This window comes from Rhea pennata, chromosome 13, assembly GCF_028389875.1.
Source record: "Rhea pennata isolate bPtePen1 chromosome 13, bPtePen1.pri, whole genome shotgun sequence".
In the NCBI taxonomy this organism is placed as follows: domain Eukaryota; kingdom Metazoa; phylum Chordata; class Aves; order Rheiformes; family Rheidae; genus Rhea; species Rhea pennata.
Window position 1 is genome coordinate 13,214,091 of NC_084675.1, and position 20,949 is coordinate 13,235,039.

The following is a 20,949-nucleotide window of genomic DNA, read 5'->3' on the forward strand; positions in this document are numbered from 1 at the left end:
CCATTTAAATCATTTTAATTGCCATTTAGAACAAAAACTGCTTCGTCAGAAGACTGAGGGCCTCCTTTTATGACCCAGACCTTCCCATGAGAAGCAGCAGGTAACTGATGTTCAGAACCAACTTCGGATAGGCACAACCCAGTACTAAAACAACTAAAACATCTTTCCCATCATACTGGTTTGCAGTATCTTTGTAACTTGCTTTCAGTGCTGCTTGGGAGCAGGAGGGAATTAGTCCTGTTTCTATGTTTGCAAATAAAAGGTTTGATCTCTGAAGATTTTGCAGTAATATTCAAAGCTTTTTCACAAATATATTTATATGATTTTTACCTAAAGCTGTGCAGCTTTTTTTCTTAAAATGTTTGCTTTAATGGTGCAATGCCTATTCTCCTACCTGATGCTCATGCTTCCTTACCTCACAATTTATAGGAGTATTATGGTGATTAATGAATGTCTTTGAACTGGCAAATGCTATTTGAGTGCTAATTATTATCAGCATATACACATCTACTGCTTTCAAGGGCAGCAGATATGGGAAAGTAAAGGGAAAGCTTGGGAAAACATACATTGATAAATAGGAGTTTTATCCACCACAGAAGTGTATAAAGGAAGAATAAATTATGTTACATATTTCAATTCATTATTGCACATTCTGGTGAACTGCTCTCCATCTGTTTAGTAAGTTCAAGGCCACAGAAAATGGGAGTTTATACTGGAAGCTGCTTGCAACCTTATCTTGCATTCTCAGTATTACTAATGATCATAAAAATATTTTATTGCCCATTTTGAGGGGCACGGTTAAAGTATGTGACGACAAATCCAACGTGTAAGGTCGGGACAGGCTGTGGCTTTGTACACAAAGCTGCTTCCCTGGTGCAAGGCACTGCAGGGACCATCCTGTCTGTGCGGGAGAGTGAAGCCCAAGCTCCCAGATCCTGCGCTAGCCGGCCCTCTTGCTCCCGCCTGTGCCACTGCTGGAAGAAATTGCAAGCTGATGCCTCATTCAGGCATTTTGTTGTTGTTTTTCATCTAATACATCTTTAAAATGGCATGATTTGAGCTTAAACAACATTTTCCAATGTTTTCTTAAGGAGGACACTTCATTTGCGTTTATCAATCAGTGCTAGCTGCTGCTGGAGTTTCTCTGCTCCTGTAAGTCAGCAGCCAGTCTAGGAGGGCTCGGGAGGCACGTGGTCAGCATACACAAAACAGTCATTCTCATTTTCCAGGTTTTGCTCTCCTAGGACAGGTTAATTAAAGTCAACTGATTGAAAAAATAATTACAGGAGAACAGAGATGGGAAAAACCAAGACCTATCGCTTAAGATCTCGGAAGTTTGTGTTTTGTGGAGGGGAAAGAAGCTCTTTCGTTTCCTTCTTAGGCTCTCTGCACATTCGCTCCTCGCCAAGATGTGTAGCTAAAACAAGGAATAAGCAGTAGTCTTTCTTTGGAGGGATGTAATTACATGTGGCCTTTCCTCCTTTCAACATACGCTTTCCTGTAGCTTTTGTCACTGTTGCATCTTGAGAGGTCTCTTTAAGGCACTGTAGCATCTAACCTAAAAGGTTATGTGATCCTGAGCACAGATGTCCTATAGGGTATGCAATAATGTAAAGATTGCAACTGATAGAAACTACCATCGTGGCATTTCTCACACTGATTAAAAACCTGCTAGGGACCTTCTTTCTCGATGCTGCTTTTACTTCAAACAAAAATATTTCAATGAATCAAAAGGGGGAAATGATTTAGCATTTTAAGCTAATAATAATTGTTTTAGAAACCCGTATTTGCTCAATGGCACAATTCACATTAAAAATGACCTTAAAACTCAGCATCAAGCAAATACAACCCCCCTTTTATTTGGGAGTGGATTTTTTAATGGTGCTCTCTCTCAAATGATGATTGCGTGTCTCCTGCCAACTCCATCCCACCAGTTGCCTAGTCCTTCACAGCCAGGACATACAGCTCTGGGGACGCCAGCGCAGCGGCCAGGAGACCCTTCCACCTCTGCTGCGTCACAGCCTTTCTGTATAAACTTGAGTAAGAAATTTACCCCATACCTCCCCTGTAAATCTGAGGTAGAGTTGTTCATATTTCATGTCTAGTCGTAACAACAGTGTTGGCAACTGTAACACAATTACTTGGAAGACTGATCCTCACGCTTCCCTAATTTCACTCCCCTAGCTAGGGCTTAAGTATTTGGCTAGAGTGTGGTTAGTATTATACAAACATACATACACGTATATAAAAATGTATATATACAATAAATACATGTGCTAAAGAGTCATCCATGTACATGTACATATATACACACATATATAGGTATATACACACACACATATATACATACACACACGCACATATCATACTCAGATGGACCCACACAAGGACCCGTAAGACTGTTGGGGTCTAAGCCATTTCTTAGTGCTGGAAAATGTAGGTCTTTCCTTTAACTTTTAAAGAGATGAGAAAAGTTTAAGCAAAAAAGTTGTAAAAATACACAGTTAATGCCTTCCATAATTTGTAACAGAAAGCAAAGTTGAATTTGCCTATGTTGAGAGAAAACTTGGTGCTTTGCCTTCATTTACGGTACAAGCATCTAGGAATGTTTCTGGCCTGGGGCTTACCTCGGGGCTGTTTTACAGGCTGATAAACATAGTTGCCATTAAATAACCTCATCAGCCAAAGTCACAGGAGTGACTTCATTGCACAACTACTGTTCTTACCTGGTGCATTTTAGAAATCTAAAACATTAATACCCTCCCAAAAATTGAAACCCAGATAGAGGAAACATGAAAAACAAAGAGGTTGCCACAAACATCAAGTATTCCAGGCATACTGAGGACCATTCTTTAAAGGTTTTCACTGGAATAAGTACTTTGAATCATCGTTTTCCACAACCCATTCTCCCTGCAAACTAATGTTATACAGTCTTCCTGTACTTAAAACCTCTTTTCTAAACCAAAACAACCTTCAAAAATCTTCCTTTAGACCATCTCACATTTCCAATTAGAAATATGATAAAAGCAAAGTGAGTGCCGCCCTTGCTGATCTCCAGCCTGCGTCTGTGTGTTAAATATTTGCTGATAGGAAATCTGGGAACTGGTTCCACTGCCTTTGCTCTAATGGGCTTTCCTACACATTACTGGAAAACACAGGAGCAACATACTTGCGTAGCATTCATTGCAATGAATAACAACACATATTGTATATGTTAATTACAATAAATGCCACATAGCGCCACGTAATGACTTTCCTCTCTGGTTCTTGCTCTTTCACTTCTTTGCTTCTCAGTACCTTACCAGTATGGCCACTGCTTCCAATGGGACTGTTCACGTGCTTAAAGTGAAGTATTTGCCTAAGGGCTGTGCTCAGCGAGGGGTTTAGAAACACACGCGGTGTGCCCATTTGGGATTAGAGCTGTTGCCATTTCCCCGGCACTACACATCACTGCAAGCGTCACAGGGAGCAGTGAGAAATTTGCCCAGAAATTTGCTCAGAGAATTCCCGGGAGAGCCACAACCGGGGCCCCTATCTGGCTCTGTGGCCACACACAGCTGCCTTGCTCCTCGTGCTGTATTTTTTATCGCTTTGGGCAAGCCCAGAGGAGGTGATCGGAGCCCCGGGAGCGGCGTTTCCCTCGGAGCGCACGGCATCCCTCGATCGACAGGCCCACGGAGCTTCGCAAGCAGGCTGCTCAGCGACCTGTGCGCAGTGCAACTATTTTCCCGAGGATGAAGCAGGCAGCTGCCAGTTTGTCATTCTCTCCAGGTTTGACATGCAAGGTGCAGCTTGCGTGATCATTTTCCCCACATCATCTCACTTCATGGTTTTCATATTGTTTAACCAGTGAAAAATAAAAAGTGACACATGCTTGACTTGAAGCTAGCGAACTCTTAAGAAGGGTTTCTGTGCCATAGCATTTTCCCCATATACGTTTTTTAATGATGTCCCACACTCTTTTTTCAAATTTGTAAAAAAAAAAAAAAGTGACATATTCATAATTACAAAGAAACAAGGGGAGCAGAAATCAGCTAGATAACTGCAATTAGCTTCACCAATTATTAGGGAAAACACTTATTTGGTCTAAACAAGAACTCAAATCTACTAATCTACCTTGAAAAAAACAAATCGTCTTTGTGTTAAGTTTTAAGGATTTGGTTTTTTTACCTCTTGCAGACATATTATGCCGGACTTCCTGATGAGAGGATGAGACTATGAGTGAAGAGCATCCTGGAGATTGCAAGCAGTCCTTTTCCTGGGTCAAAACCGGATTGATCTGAGAACAATAATTATGAGGCTGACATGTATGTTCTCCTTCATCTTGCTGTTTGGAGCAGCTGGGCTTGTTGTCTTCATTCATCTGCAGGATCCAGAAGAAATAGTTCATCAGCAGTTACCAGGTTAGCACTTCTATTTCTGTTTGGCTCACTTGCTCTTTCATGTTCAGTATGACATATTTATATCCTTAATGTGCTTTACATATTTCCCATAGATTGCCTGAGCATAGGTGTGTTGTTTTTTAATGAAGGCTATTTTACGGTTGATTAATGCTTCCTGGAAAAAAAAAAAAAAAAAAAAAAAGAGTGTGGGGGCGAGGAGAATTTGCTTAAAAAGCAGTTTCAAGAAACAATTGACTGGTTATACAGGAATCTTTGCCAACGGTTTCTGCTGCTAGTTCCACCACTGCAGATCTAGCGATTCCTGTGAATACATGCCTCTGAATCCACCTTTGCCTGTACATGCTATTCAGTGTGTCACTGAGACACAACTCAAGAGATGCATTCAAAGACACATGCAAGAAACTTGAAACACTTTAGGATGTATTCTTTTAATGTACATAAATTCCCTTGAACTTGCATAAATTTCATGCATAAGTGTACCATCTTCCCATGTTACTAAGAACCAAAGAGACCGAGTTAATGTGAGAACTAGGAAACTATGAGCTAAAGTAGTGATTTCCTTTTAAATGAGGAACATTTGAGAAGTATGAAAGTGCACAAAACATCTCTTGGTTTACTTACAGTAAGCTTTCTCTGTGATTAAGGCTGTAATGAAGGCTGATTCAGGACCTAGATAAATGCCAGTGCAGTTACTCTACACTCATCATAATGTCCCTCCGTGCAGAGGGTTGGTCATTGTGTTTTCTCCCAAGTGCATGGGAATTCGCCTTTCACTAAATGCTTATTTTATAGAAACTCCATCCAACTGTCATCTTCATCATACAGTGGGCATGACGATGTACATTTTAAAGTATTACTAACTTCCATATCCAGGTTTATTAAGTACTTATTTCCATGTCACTAAAAAATCTATACCTTAAAATGTTTTATCATTTAGTCCAACTGCACATCAATTTTGAAAGCAGCCACTCAACTGAAACTATAGACATTATGAATCAGGACTGTGTTGCAGAAAGCAGAGGATTACCAGTCACTTCAGTGCTTTTTAATTTATTTTTGTGCACCTACGTGCAAAACAAGTTACATATTAAAATTAGGACAACTGGCCACATCTGACCCTCTGCAAGTTCATTTGGAATCAAAACTGCTATGAAGTCTGTACATTAACAGAAGAATATGGAAATTACAATTCCATAAATTCACTGCAGAAGTTCCCCGTTTTAGCTGTGATTGCACAAAATGCATGCAAGATAGAAATCAGTCAGGCACACCTCTCATCAAGACATCAAGCATCCTGTCAAGGACCTGCCTTCCCCTCTAGTAAACGTGCTTTATTCTTACACAGAGAACAGATCCATCTTTAACTGTTATTAGCTGTATAGATATAGAAATTGATATACTATAGTTATGCCATAATCGATAGGATTTAGAAATAAAATTGTGACCTCATCAGGCCATATTATCTTTTGAAAATAAAGCGCCCCCAACACCAGAGGCTCCAGTGACTGGAAAGAATCACTTTCACCCTTTTCTCCTCTAGAAGGTTATTACCATAAAATTGAAGTTAACCTGGCACTGGCAGAGGGTTAAGGAGGAAGACATCAGACACCCGGGGGCGGGTAATGTTTCAGTGTCCTAACTAGATCTACATGTGATGGTCTATCAAATCCCCTTTATAAAGAACCAGTGGCACTTAAATCATGCCTCTATACAAAACATGTTGTTTTATTATTTATTTATTATTCAACTGATTTCCTGAAGGCTTTTAGCCCCTTCCCTTTCTACCCCAGCCTGTTCTCACTGCTCTGTTCAACCTTCCTCTGATCTCTGAGCTTCCCCTCCTGTCACTTCATTCTCCCCTCTCAGTATGTCCAGCATCCTAACAAATGGTGGACAAGGAGCTTAAAGGCCTTCGCCAACCAGTAATTCCAGCTCACGCACATCCTTCTCTTCAGAAGGGTCCCCAGTTTGCAATCCTTCTCTCTATCCAGCCACTAGTTTCCACCAAGCTTAGGAGACAGTTATATCTTGGAGACTTCTGTCTGTCTTAGAGCTTTGACTGAAACAGGACAGTAGATTGGGGGGGAGCAGAAAGACATGGTGGGGGAGAGACAGACTGACAGCATGTGCAGGAAGTACTCTAATGCATCTTAGCATGTGTAACTTTAAAATGTAAGCTACTTGCTTCTGAAAGAGAAGGAATTTCTTGTAGTGTCTTAAAAACAGCCTGTGCAAGCTCTTCCCTGCTTTTTCCTCACTGGCCCCGTGTTGTGACCTGCCTTAGCTCTGTTCCCACGGTCCCGAAGCTCTTGAACACAGACTGCTGATTACGATGCACTATGAAGTGATTTTTGAGAAGGATGTAAGCGTAGGAGGAGACAACCAAGCACACCTCAGTAAAAGCAAGTTCGAGCTGAGGTTTCTGCCCTCCCCCCCTGCCCAGCGCGGGGCCTTGGTCACGGACGCGTTAGATCTTTGTGGGGAAGGCTCTGCGGGCCTCGGAAACGACGTCCCAGCCGCCCTGGTGCTGCCAAAGGCGCGTCATCAAAGGCCTGACACTCACATTCAATCACTATCTATGTTAGTAGGAGCCGGACTTTCCCCTCGAGTAAAAGGTGCTCTACAGTACAATTACTCTTATTTCTGTTTGGCTGACTTTCATGTATGTTAAGCACTTGCAGCTCCCATTGGGCTCAGAAACTCCTCATATCCACTGCTTCTGAAAATGATACTAGTTATCACTAAAGCATATTAGACAGCTTAAAGAACACAGCGAAAATGTCCATTCATTTCATTAAAGAGCATGGTAGGCGTATTTCCTTACTAGACAGACTCCCATGAAAATCTGTCAATCACAAGAAAGTTTTTGGAGTGATGAGGATGCTTTCCTTCCCCTGTTCAGAACATCTTGCTCCTAAAAGTGTCTGTTTTGAATGGAGATTAGATATTGCTATAATGTGCTGCTCTGATTGCTGCCTCGGTGTATTTGAACAAATGCGTGTGTCCTTAAGCTACATAGGACAACAGATTCTGTAGGGTACATTTTATTTGATTATTTAGTTTTATTTATTAGATTTGGGTTTGTATTTCCCATGTAGTTACTATGTAGCCAAATGCACTTACCAGGCACTGGAATCTCACGAGGAAAGCTGTAGAAAAGTCAATAAAGTAGAAAAGCACTGAAAAGCAGCATAGCAGAATTTTACATTGACCAAAAGGACATTTTTCACTGTTAGTATGTTCAGTCATCTTTAATTTAAGGTGGTGCAACTTATGAAACAAAATTAATAAAAATACTTTGGTACTTTAGTTTTATCTGTCTGTTCTGGAAATTGTTTTTGATTGTTTTAGACCTAGCAAGCATGATGGTGAGACCTTGATGTACTACTTAAACCAGTATAAAATCCACAGTCATAAAACTTTAAGTAATGCTTACATTACTTTCACTGAGCAAAGTACTCCTGACAGTAGCTGTTTGTGTTGATTTGTTACTATTCATTTATTCTTTCCCTATGCTTCACATTGCTACCTAATTGTGATGCTGCGCTGAGAAAGCAATATCAAAGTAATTTTCCACAACATTAGTTACAATTTTCTTCTGATCTTTCAAGTGAAACAATCCTATCCTGTAGGCTTCTGTGAGCATATAAACCTTGATTACATTTATCTGTTGGAAACCAATGCTCACGAAGTATATATGCCCTGGATAGCGTGTGTAGAGCCTTTTTGCTGACTGACAAACATACTATCCGTACAGTTTTATTTATATAATGTGCTTCACTCTGAGCAGATATATTTGTGATAGACAGCCATTTAGCCTGGGCAAAACAGATTTCCCAAGCCAATATATTAAATTCAATAGATATTCCTCTGGTCATTAAAGGGACGATAACTTCACTTGTGACAGATCTCTTCTGGGCTTCCACTGAGAGCATTATTGCTCGAGAGCAGCTGGACAGGGCAGGGGCTCGGGCTCAGAGCTGCTACGAAGGAGGGACAGTCACATGCAGGACAGAAACATAACGCCCTTTAACACCCTATGTTCATGTAGCAAATTTCTCTATATAGTGAAGAAATCCACGGAAAACATTTTTTTTTCTCTCTCCATATGGTTACTGAATTCAAAAGCATATAAGAGTTTTCTGCTAAAACTTGTAAGATGAACATGTACAGGCACTTCTCTGAGAGCAAGTAAAAGGTGGAAACTACATCTCAAAGGGGTCATGTGGTGAAAGCTCCAAAAGGGTGGGAACGGAGACTAGACTGGCAATGCCTTTGCGCTCTATTGTAGAAGCCGAAAGCCAAGCACACGTATAACCAAGCCCAAGACTCGTGGCTGAGAATCTGCAACGACTCCTCCCTTTCCTTCATCTGCCAGTCTCACCAAGGCTGCTTCTTCACTTTCTGCTTTATTAGGATGTGAAAGGTAGGAGAGGGAGGAAGGAGGGAAGACAGGGTTGGCATACAACTGCTACAGCAAACCCGAAGGCCCAAGGGAGGCAGGGTGCAGACAGCCCTAGAGCAAATACCACTACCACAGCAGAACTGTAATGCTCTCTTAGTTACTTATTCAGAACACATACACCTTGTTACCCACAAATTACAGTCCTGTGCACATGACTCCACGTTAGGAGCACACTTCCATAATACATCTGAGTGCACAAAGTACCGCTTGCTTGTCATGCTGGAAACTTTTTTGATAAATACAATTGAAAATGAGCTGCCATCCATCTCTAATTTCAGAAGTAATTTTCCTACAGTTTGCATCTTACTTCTCTTTATAAACCAGGAGAGTCATTTAATCTGCTTCTAAACTAACAGTGTCAGTAGAAGCCACGAACAAAAGAAGCAGGTAGCTGTGGGCCAGGGTAGCAGGCTGCGGGTACCCTTCTCGCACCGTTACGTAGGCCAATGCAAGCGCGGATGGACCTTCTCCTGAGTCTGCTTTAGCTGAGCTTTCCCCAGCAGATAACTTCCCTGCGTGCAGCCTATCTCCCAACCGTCTGCAGTTTTTGGAGTTGTCTGAAGCAAGGCACTTCTGAGCAAACCAGGCTCGTAGGTGCTGCTAGGAATACGGTGTTCCCTTTGCGGTCGCTTGCAGATTGGCTGTGAACCTGTTTGTTTTTCATACTGAAAGGAAGTGTTGGCAGGTTCTTCACCAACCTCCTACAGGGGGATCACCAGCTGTCCAGCCAGTTCCAAAGGAAAGCCTACACCACACTGCCAGCACGGTTATTTTGAAAAGAACTGCAGTTTAGTGGTCAAAGCGAGCATGTGTATGCTGTTTTATCATGTGTAATATAGAGAGATCATCTCCTATAATGCTTTTCCCTGCTCTCGTGACTATGCCATCTCCTTGGCAGGCTTATAACTGCAGTATTTGTTTATGACATGGCATTTAGAAAGCATTTTTTCTACAGTTTCTGGTTTAGCTAATGTGGTTTAGCAATTGGAAAGTAAGTTATTTTCTAGTCTAAAGCCCATGAAAGCAATATAGCTCTTAAGCGGTAACGCCTCAGGTCAGCATTTAGAGCGCTCCCATCAGCACGCGCCTCACGGTGCGGCCCGAGCGGCCGGGACGCGAAGCTCCTGAGGCCTGTCCCGGCGGTCGAGGGACCGCGCCGCAGCCCGCAAGGCGCCTGCTGGACACTTCCCTTCCCTACCGCGCAGCCGCGGGACTCCGGCTCTTCGCAGGGCCGCTGAGGTACCTCGGCGCTCTGAGGCGGAAACACAAGACCCGAGCACGTTAACCGTGAGATTATCACAAAAGCCAGTGCGCCTCTGGCCACCGCTCTAATCCCGCAGCAGTGGCGCGCACACACATCAGGTCACTGAGCTCACGTCCACTGCGCACGTTCGGTGGCACGAAGTCGGTGTCACCTAATCCCAACATTTATCAGCATAAAATCGGAGAGATATAGTGCTAAACCACACTCACATAGTGTGATTTCAGCTTCCACAAGTTTCCTAATCCGCTCTTTTTCTGTGAGCATTTATTCTCAGATACTGACTGGTTAAAAAAAAACAGTTTGATATTTCTTTTAAAGCCTACTTTTAAAAGCTGTCAGAGGTTGACACTTCTTTGTTGTGCCTGGCAAAATAAAAAGTGACCTGCCATCTCAGAGCTGCAGTCATTCATGGTGGCTGGCAACATATCACAGGCAAACTCAAAAATAAGGTGATATGTCAAAAGACTGCAAATGGCAGGTTTACGAAAGCATATTCTTGGGGAACAAACTGGCATACTTCTGAAATCTCCCTGGGAATCTGCAGAAGCATTGCAGAAACTTGCAAAAGTTGATCAACAGACCTTCATTTCACCTCAAAACATTCATTTTATATATAAGTCTTTATAGATTTTTTCATAGAAAACGTGTTGGCACTAGAAGGTTTCCTTACGTATGTTAGCTTTCATTCTGTTTGTTTGATTTGAAAGCCTGATACCACTTTGAGGAGCTTAGGTAAGTTTAAAAGACTTTCTGGACCTTCTAAATCTAATGGCATTTTAAAATATTTTATAATGTATGCTTCCACTTCTCAAAGTTATTAATGTTCCCCTAAAAGCTTAAACAAAACCTCCTCTCTCCACTAGTAACATCCTTTTTCATTTAGTAAACATTAATTTTCCTTTCACGATTCTAGTGGAGCTTGAAATTAAAGATAGTTTTCTTCTCTCTTATGGCTTTGTTTGTGTATCAGCATCAAAAGCATCAGTTGACTATTGCTTTAGCACCATTCAAGAGGGCACAAAAAACAAAGTAATTTTTCTTGTATAGGCGCTACAGATACTCATTGTAGACATCAGTGCCATTTCCTCCCTATTAATAATTATTAGTTTTCAAAAGTAAGTGACAGGTTTTGGATCTGTCATCAGCTGACAAATGCAAGGTGACTAAATACTTCAGTCTTACTCGGCCCCATCCTACGAGAGGCTAGCACCTAGCATCAAGGCAGAACAGAACTTAAATATCAACAAAGTGACTGACTCTTGGGTCTGTGCAGATGCTTGAAGTGTTTCATGGACAAGAGTCAGCGTATTCTGACAGAATTAAGTCCCATCTTTGTCTCTTTTTGGTCTTAACCTCTTCAGGAGGCCTGTGCGGTGATTAAGGGAAGAGTGTTACAGCCAGGCCCTTATGCCATTGCCACTTCTGCCGATTAAGACAATTCAGACAGTCTCTCTTCCTCTTTTTTCAGAATTGCTATCCACGGGCTATTCATAGCCGCAAAAAAAAGGAGCCCTTTTGGGCTTCTGTTTCTGCTTTTCAGTTGACAGCCACATATTTTATCATAAAACTCTTTGCAGGCACTGGGTGCCTGATGTTTTGCTCTTTGCAGCACATTAGCCAAGCGAGCAGTGCGTACAGACTCTGGGAGTCCCTAAAGGGTGAAACAGGCTGTGCTGCAGCACACGAAGTGTGCGTGTGAGTGCACACACAGGGAGAGTAACGCAGGTGGTGTAGGGACACCAGGACCCTTTCCTTTATGGAGAAGTGAGAAGTGAATGGCCTCATGAGGGGAAAAAAAAACCCAAAAAATAAAAGAGCAGGTTATGATTGATTGAAACTCCTCATCCTTCAAGAAGGCACCTGTGCTTCAATGTCCTGTTCCTGCTATGCTCAAATTCACTTGCTTCTCCCTTTATATTTGGCCTAATGGTTGGAAGTGTTGAGCTTTACAAAATCATGGTGCACGTATTATTGCCTGGGACAAACAAAGGTGTATTTGGATTGAGCATTATTTTAGACTGTTTTTAGACTTGTGTTTCCAGAATGGGTGCTGGGGGGACATGGAAGTGGGAGGAAGTCGCTCCTCACCTCCAGCTGTGTGAGGTGCTCAATGGCCAACACCCTGCATTCTGCTTTCCAGTTTGGAAACCTTTTTTTTTTTTTTTTTTTTTTTTTACTTGAGTTTTGCTAATACAGTTCTACAGAGCTTAATGCCCGTAAGTCAAGCCACAGGAGAAATTACAAACAGCAATCACTGTTGCTCTGTGCATACTGAATGCAACTTTAATTGGGTCCTCCTAATTTGTACGTGTAGTTGTTAGGAAAAACATGATACTTATGCAAGAAAACACTTTTGTTTTACTACTCAGTTGTAAACAAATTAAAGGTGAATATCCAAATAGTCACAAAAGTAAATATATGCGCATGTGGGTAGGTACTGTGATTTTTGTACTATGCCTGTTACAGTAAAGCAATTCTGTACTCATTTGACTTTAATGTAGTCCACTAGAATTGTTTACAACTCCAATTAAGACTTTTGCCAGGGAGATCCTAACCAGGCCTGGGATACCATTCAGATGCCCCAAACAAACATAGTTACCTCAGCCGCAAAATTCACTTAGGTTGCACAGCCAAATAATGTGAACAGTCAAAATTAATATTAGAAGCCAGTCAACAGATTTTTTACACACTGTTAAATTGAAACTGGCCCCTCCATTCATTTAGCTCAAGATATGCTATTACCTTGTAAACAGGAGGCATCCTTAAGTTGCTACCTAATTAAAATTCCAATTATTCTGCATCTCTAAGCTGCTCATGCTATTGATGGGAATTAAGTATGTAATTAAGTTGCTCAAGAGCTTACATAGCCAGGTATTGTTTAACATGTATCTGTTGGCACATTAACCCAGCCGTGTCACTGCCTGCTCCGGTGGCGTATTTCCCCAGTCCCCGCACTGTAGAAGATACCTCTGAATGCTTCTTGAGATGGCTTAAATTTTGTAGGAGAAAAATAAAACAAATCTTAGCAAACCATTATAATAACAGCCTTCTCCTCTTAGCAAAGAAAAGCATGTAAATGGAAGAGAAAGAACAAAAAATGTGTACAGCCCACAAAGGAGAGAGGCAGGAAAGGAACGTGAAAAAACAGAATTTGATATAACTTCCTTTTCGGTTCTACAGTCTGTCACTATTTAATAAACAGATTTTCGTGGGCTTTTTTGTGCAGAAAAATATCTGCAGAGACTATTTCTGGTAGATACTTTAAACTATGTTAAAAAGGAAGAACAAAAATATTACTGAAAGCAAAACATTAAATTAGAATGTAGCACTAAAATTGTTGCAGTTTTATAATTAATGTTAACCGAAAGTGAACCCAGAGCTCAAATGGGGACAAGTGGAGCAGTACGGGAAAAGAATATTTTCTACAGTAGATTTGCGGTAGTTAATGAACTTTGAAAAGACAAATTTTGAAAAGCACGACGTGCTCCGGATGAGCGACGCAATCACACCGTACCTCCGTACGGGGATCTTTGAGAGACGCGTCCTCAGCGCCTACACGTTTGCCAACCGCAGTCTTCCTCCTGCTCACGTCCACGGGCCGGAGTACGTACTCAGCGTACGCCGGCTGCTCTCTGCCTCCTCCTCCAAAGGCGCGGGCTTCGCTTCCCAATTGCGACCCAGCGGAGGGAAGTTCACCACAACATAACTTAATGAGCGGGAGAAGAGAGTCGCCTTTTCCTGCGGGAAGCATCGAGCTGCGTGACGGGGAGAGACCATCTCCTAGGTGACGCTTCAGCAGATAACAGTTAACGAAGACGTCTTCCGAAATACCACCACCCCCACGCAGACGCAGCCCTCCTTACCCTCTTCTCCCCCCTCAGGAACTGGGCCATGCATAAAGCGGGAGCTCCACTCTCTGACGCAGCCTTGGCCCCGTCGCGGACGCGCGGCCGCCGCCGTTCCCCTTCCCGCCGGAGGGTTTGGAGGGACGCCTGCCCGGCCTCGACGCCTCTTTTGCTCATTTACTCGTGTTTTTGGAAGGGAAGAAAACTCACGCTTGCAAATGCCCCACGGAATAAGCTGTGAGCATGGTAACAGCAGAGGACCTTGCTGGGGAGGGGGCGGCGCGGGCGGCAGCCCCCTCCTCGCGCGGCGGCGGCGGCCCTCGCAGGGACGGGGCGTGCGCGCACCTAAGGCATCCTTCCCTTTCCCTCCTGGTCTTCGTTTTTCTTGCAATTTAACACGAAGCAGATTTCAAATTCCGCAAATCAGGGACCGCGAGCGAAAGGCTGGCTCCCGCGGAGCTCGGGGCGCGTGTATTTACGTGCATTTTTACAGCATCCGACCCTCTTTGATCACAGCCCTCCGCAACTCCGCAAATAGACGGCAATGGGATTACCGTGAAAGATGCTGCGCAAAGAACTGCTGAGACGGCACCTCGGAAATTCTCCCCACGTTAACGTTCTTGGCACCCAGAGCTTCAGTCCTTCTAGGAACTAACCCCTGACGCCATAAAAACGTGCAAGCGGGGGACAGAGTGTTATGCTCCACGAGAAGTCCTGTGCGGGACTCGGCTTCCCCGGAGGAACGGCCTCGCCGCAGTCACCGGGAGGAGCCTGAAGCAAGCACGGACGCGCAGGCCGGGAGAGCAGAAGACGACCCCCCACCTCCTGCCCGAGCGGCAAGGCGGCCGGAGCGACGCGCTCGCCTCGGCGAGCGGCCCTCCTGGCCCCGCTCCGCTCCCTGACAGCGAGCTCGTAAGATCTCCCGCGCCGGTTAACGACTTCGCTTTCCGAAGGCAGCGGCACGGGCCTGCCGCTCGGCCCCCGCTGCCAAGCGAGCGGCTCTGCTCGGCGGAGGTAAAACGCTCCCTCTCCCTTATCAGCAAGCCCGGAGAGCACCTAGCGCAGTCATTCGAGATATCTGATTGACTTCGCTCGTTCGTTTGCTTTGCAACAGGCTTAATGACTACCCAGTCCTCTGGGGGAGATCTGATCCCAGAGATGGTCGGGTTTGCTTCTTCTGCCGTGGAAACGGCAGCGAAAGCAGGCTGGAAGCGCCTTCATTTTCACGGAGAGCCTCCACGGTGTCAGCGGCAAGCGCAACCGGACGAGACGTCCGACCGGCAGCGGGGGTAGCACGCGGTTCTTCCAACCAAATGCGAAGTTGCAGGTTATTTACACCAAGGGGGGAAGAAAAGGAAAAAAAATAGATTTCTGGTTTTGTTCATTCCCTTTCCTGGACCGAATACATTTCAGTTAAAAGAAAAAAAAAAATGCTCGGAAGATATTAAAACGTTTCTCAGTCAACGTGGCACCCAGCCTGGCTGCACTACGACCGCAACGCGCGAACGGCAGGCTCCTCTCGGCGCCGGGCTGCCCTGGTCGACGGGGGACCCGAGAAGGCCCCCGCGCGCCGGCACGAGCGCGGCCGCGGCTCCCCGCTCCCGGCGCCTCCGCGCGCAGCCCGCGCCCCGGCCTCGGACAGCGCCCCAGCGCCCCGCTCAGCGCAGAGCGCCCGCGGCACCGCCAGCGCCGCTCCGCACGGGGCTCGCGCGGCTCCGACCCGCATTTACAGTTCTTAAATAAAAGCGCAAATAGAACAAAGAATTTAAAAGTATTGAAATGCTCAAAAGAAATTGGATTGTTTCATTCACTGGGAAGTTTATGCCTTAAAAAACAGAGTAAATTAGTCATTAACTCTACTGAACATCTACTGCAGCAAAGAAAACCGTAAAGAAAATAAAAATGAAAGTTTACAGACGTTTCTGTAAGACAGACAGTGAGGATCGTAAACCTTTTGATTGCAGATTTGCCTTTCTGTTATGTTAGATGAACTGTATCAACAAAGCAGCCCAGCTTTCTTATGGGTTAAGCTGTGCAAAGTTCAAGTGCATAATTTGAGAAGTTTTGGTTCAAGCAAAAATGATCTTTCTAAACTAATACATTTGAAATTTAAATTTCAAAAAAAAATTATTCCTTGAAAAAAATAAAGGTAAAAGGACATCTGAAGACAGAATGAAACATTCTGGATGAAGTAAAATGATCCATGCGGAAAGGTAAACGATGCTGCAGCAGGAAAAACCCTCATTTAGTTTTCTCCCAACTTTTTTTTTAGTTTAGCTACCAATTCAAAATGTTGACATAGTCTACCTAAGTAGCATTGCAAAGGAAACCTAGTATTTATAAAGTAACCCATAGCTCTCTTTCAGACATGGCATTAAATACAACTTGCTCTCCTGCTGAACAGAGCTCTCTTACCTCCTTTCCATGATGCAACAGAAATGAATGGGTCTTTTGAGGACCTGCCTGAAATTCAGATGAGAGATGTAAAAAATAGATATATTTTTACTTAGAGAATTTTGTTAAGGAAAAGATATAATTGCTCTCCTTCAGCATTCTGATCCTAAACAAAACGAGTTATTGCCAAAGAATGTGCATTTCTTTGTAACACCCGCGTGGCAAAGACCACCACCCCAAACCCCACAACCACAGGCAACGCCGGAGGACAATCCACCACCAGCTGCACTGCAGGTGAGGAAACGCCCTGCCACAGATGGCCGCTTGCAGAAGCCGACAGCAAAAATCCGTATGCACACTCATACAGAAACTAATGCACACCAAGAGAAAGCTTCAAAATGTTTATCCAAAGCTTTACAGAGAAGCTTATAGATTTTTAACTGTGCCACACAAATTTATTGAACTTAAAAGAGTATTAGCATAATATGCTAATGAAATCTGCATTTAATAAGATATATATCCATCCGAGTTCTCTGTACCTTGCTGTCAACACAGCATATTGCAAAAATGAACCCTCACTGAGACCACAGTTTAAGCTGATATAAAATCAAATGATCCATGTTAACAAGATAATTAAATAACTGTCAGAATCTAAGGAAAAAAATATTAGAAGTTCACCAGATGTAAACTAATCTTGAATAATGTGAAAGGATTGTTATTGAATATGCAAACTGAAAGTTGTTACTGTGATTAAAATAATATGGTTGAGAAATCCGATCTCAATTTAAAAACATAGTAATTATGGGAAAAAAACCTAGCTGAGGTGCTTCAAAAAAAAAAGCAAAACTGCAAATTACATGCCATTTACATTGCCCTAACTAAAATTACTGGAGAATGCTGTACAAGGAAATTAGCATTTGGAAAGGTTATTTGAAGGCATTAAAACAGAAAATTGAAATTTTTGACAGCTGCTTTTTTGCTGGACATGGAAAAGAAATGATGCATCATATACACTACTGAGAGGTTTGGTAGATACTGTTTCCCACATTAGCATGCAGTGGTACAAATCACAGAGAATTAAATCTTTTGTTTAAAATTCAACAGCTTCTAGCTAGTAATGTTGTATACTTATAGTTTGATGATGCAAAACAGGGATTTTTCACCTGCAAAATTTAATTCTAGAAGCAATGCATACATAGCGTGGTACATCTCCCTCACAGGTTTTTTTTGACAACTTTCCTTTCACAAAAACAGTGCAGATGCTGGATGCTTAGGAGGAGCCAGTCTATGAGGACACAGCTGGTACCCCCCTATGCTTCTACCTCTCCATAGGTACATTAGTGCAGTAGCTTTCAGTAAGTCACTATGGTCTGTGGACCCCTACAAGCCTATGGGTTACTTTTAAGGTGATAAAAGATTCCAAAAAGGCAAAAAATGTAAGCCTACTCCTAGCAGACTTCAATATAAAGAGGTCCTTATAGCCACAGAATATTTTTGGAGACTCACAGGCTGAATCAAGTTTGAAACTACTGCTTTAAGGGTATAATTTCAGTGCCACCAGTACATATAAGATTATGTATTTATATTTACATGAATTACATGAACGCACAGGTATTTTGTTACTCTTCTTCCCTTTTCCCCATGAATTTCTCTTACGTCCAACTCTTTCAGCTGAAATCATGTATTTGGACATAACCAGAAGATGCTTAAATTCAACGCAAAGAGTGGACTAGAACCGAAATACGTATAAAGGTCAAATATACATCAAGTTTAGATCCAAACATACCAATATTTAGAGAAGCCATTCTGAAATGAAGGCTCTGCCTGCAAGGATAGATGCTTCAACTAGATCTCAGCCTGCCTTTTATCCTGGGTGAAAAGTAGAATTGCATAAAAAATATGAAATGAGCTCTTCAAACAGAAACTGAAACAAAACACAATCCTTCCAGCCTGCGTAACACTGTACTCCCCACCCGACACCAATAGCCACGAAGACAAAATGCAGTATCATCTTCCTAGGACAGTGCAGGACTAGAGGCCAGCAGTGCATGCGTGGTTAATGGTCCCTCTTGCAGCCTCACTCAGCTCCAAGAAACCCTCCCCACTCCATTGCTCCAGAAGCACACAACATTTGTTCAGCCTTTATTCAGGGAACTTCAGAAGATGCAGTTCTTTATGCAGCTCATCTCTTCCTCTTGGTTATTTCCCATTGCTTAGCTATGAAGCTGTGCGTAAGCAGTGCTTTGTGTACAAGTCCGTGGAGGCCAGGCACAGAGATGCAGCGCATTCGAGACCCTCCAGCTGTTCTTGGCAACCACCGTTAACCCTCCTTGCAAATGTAAATCTTTCAGATCTCTTCCCCTAACATTTATTTATTTATTTTAAACAATAGAAAGGGAAAGCTCTATCCAGGGAAATAATGAAAGCTGCAGAATCCTTGGTTCTGCTTAAAATTCAGCCTCACAGAGAAAGGCTCCAGGAATAAGGCACGCGGCCTCTGCAAGGCCAGCCAGTGGCCCCATGCTTTGAGCTGCAGGCAGCTCCAGCTGCTGCCTCACTGCAGGAAGCAGCTCAAGGCCTTACAGATGCAGGCATAACATCTAGCACTCCTGCAGGCAAGTTCAAGCCTCTCCCTCATCTCCCAATGGCATCAGAGGCTGATGGCTCTTGGTAGCTTCCAGCCAACATCTCTGCTTTCAACCTTTCGGGGCTCTGGGCACCAATCCTTCCTCTGAGGTTGCTTTTAGCATGGCCAATGTTTTTTGCCAGTGCTGCATCTTTCCTTCCTCGGGTTTGCCAAACTATCCATGTAAATACCTAATTTGCCCAAAAATTACATTAGCTCCTCATGCTTGGGAAGATTTATGTATGCAAGTGCTTGAAAAACATAGCTTTAGAAAACCTGATTCAATGACTGTTGAAGTTACTAGGAACTTTTCCATTGACTTGTTTTGTATTGTGTCCCAAGTACTTATCAGTTTCTCCAGCCCTTGTGTTTCAATAGGGTTGAACTCCGCTTACTAAAAGGAGATACTCTGTATTTTTTTCTTCTCACTAGTTAAAATTCCTATTCACACTACAGCACTTTGAAATCAGAGGTTTTCCCAAGATGCTTCTGATGCTTATCCACCATTGTTCAAGATCTGCTACTTCATATAACGGAGCCGTGAGCCTCTATTCAAAATCTGCCACGCTGCGAAGAATGATGTTGTCAGACAGGCTAATCTTTCTCCAATGGCTTTTACGGCACTTTTGTTATAAAGATGTTAAAGATAACACAGAAGAGAAAAGGAACAGATTCAGAGTCTTGGGATAGAAAAATACAAAACACGACAAAGAATCATAACACTGATACTTGTAATTGAAAGAGCTACTGAGAAAATGTATCTAGGGCTTTGGGGAAAAATAGGAGGAACAACGAGTAACCCGAGCTGCTAAAAAACACCTAATTTTTGCAAATTTATCTTCAACTTTTGAATAATTGTTTTGCTTTTAATTGTTTTAATTGAGATTTAATTGTGGTAATTTGAAAGTGCATCCATCCAAGATAGCACACTCTCAGCTAATTCATGGAACTTTTAAATACAATAATAGGCTGTGAATAGCATGTATATCATGGAAACAGAGATTCAGAGCAGTTCTCTTGGCCCTGTGAAATAGAAATGATAATAAAAAGATTTTGAAGTGCACTGATGCTGAGAGTTCCTAGCAGCATTACAGCAACTCACATTATAGTTCAGCTTTTAAGGCCAAATTTTGCTTGTATGCTCAAGGCTGGTATGTAGACTGTTAGCTGGCAAAAACAAAACAAAAGTTCCAAGTTTCTGTTAACTTTAAGGACAGCACATTTAGGCTAGTGTCAAATGCTTTGAAAAGCTTCACATCCTACGCTGAAGTGTAGGAAATAAGTCATCTAAAGAAGAGCTAGTGAGATTATGCAGAGGGCAAAGACCAAGAGTCCTCAAGCAAACACCCCCTGCCCAAAGACAGCTTCTGCAGGGATGAAAGGGTAACACACATCCTCCTCCTGCATGGAAATTGTCCCCATGCTCCAGCTAAATTGAAAATCCAGGTTGCCCTTAACTCATCTTTCTTTCGTTAGATTTCATATTCCTTTGAGCTAACCTTTTTACCATCAGAAAAAGACGACAAAAACCAGACAAACAAGAAACCCCAAGACAGTGGCTACAGTTCTGTTAAATTAAAAACGGATGTGCTCACTTTTGAGGCATTGCCGCACGAACGGCGAGCCGCGCAGAAGGGTTCTTTCCGCGCAGCGCTGGGCTGTTTAATGGCTGAGCGCACTGCTGCGTGCAAGCCAGGGTCTCTCTCGTTCGCTCACTCGCTGTTTCTCTTTCTGCTGTTCCTAATGAACTAGTTTAAAAGGATCAAACCACCGAGTGGATAATGTACCTGGTGGGCTCTCTCAAAGTATCTTTTTCTTGCTTTGTACCTTGGTAAACAAGTTAAAAATGCAGCAGAGAGGAAAATTGCTAGTGACACTTGAGACCTTGCTGGCTTCCCTACATTATCACAAGTTGTAAAAAGCCACTCTGAACAGCACAGAAAAGTAGTTAT

General features: G+C 42.9%; 1 protein-coding gene across 1 annotated transcript in view; it reads left to right on the plus strand.

Annotated features, from left to right (window-relative positions):
* The window catches only part of CHST8 (carbohydrate sulfotransferase 8), a 174,925-nt gene that overhangs the window by 33,193 nt on the left and 120,783 nt on the right, over positions 1 to 20,949 (plus strand). The window contains exon 2 of the mRNA XM_062586470.1: positions 4,180 to 4,403. Within this exon, the coding sequence (XP_062442454.1) occupies positions 4,295 to 4,403 (109 nt within the window). The 5' untranslated portion in view covers positions 4,180 to 4,294. The remainder of the gene's footprint in view (positions 1 to 4,179; positions 4,404 to 20,949) is intronic.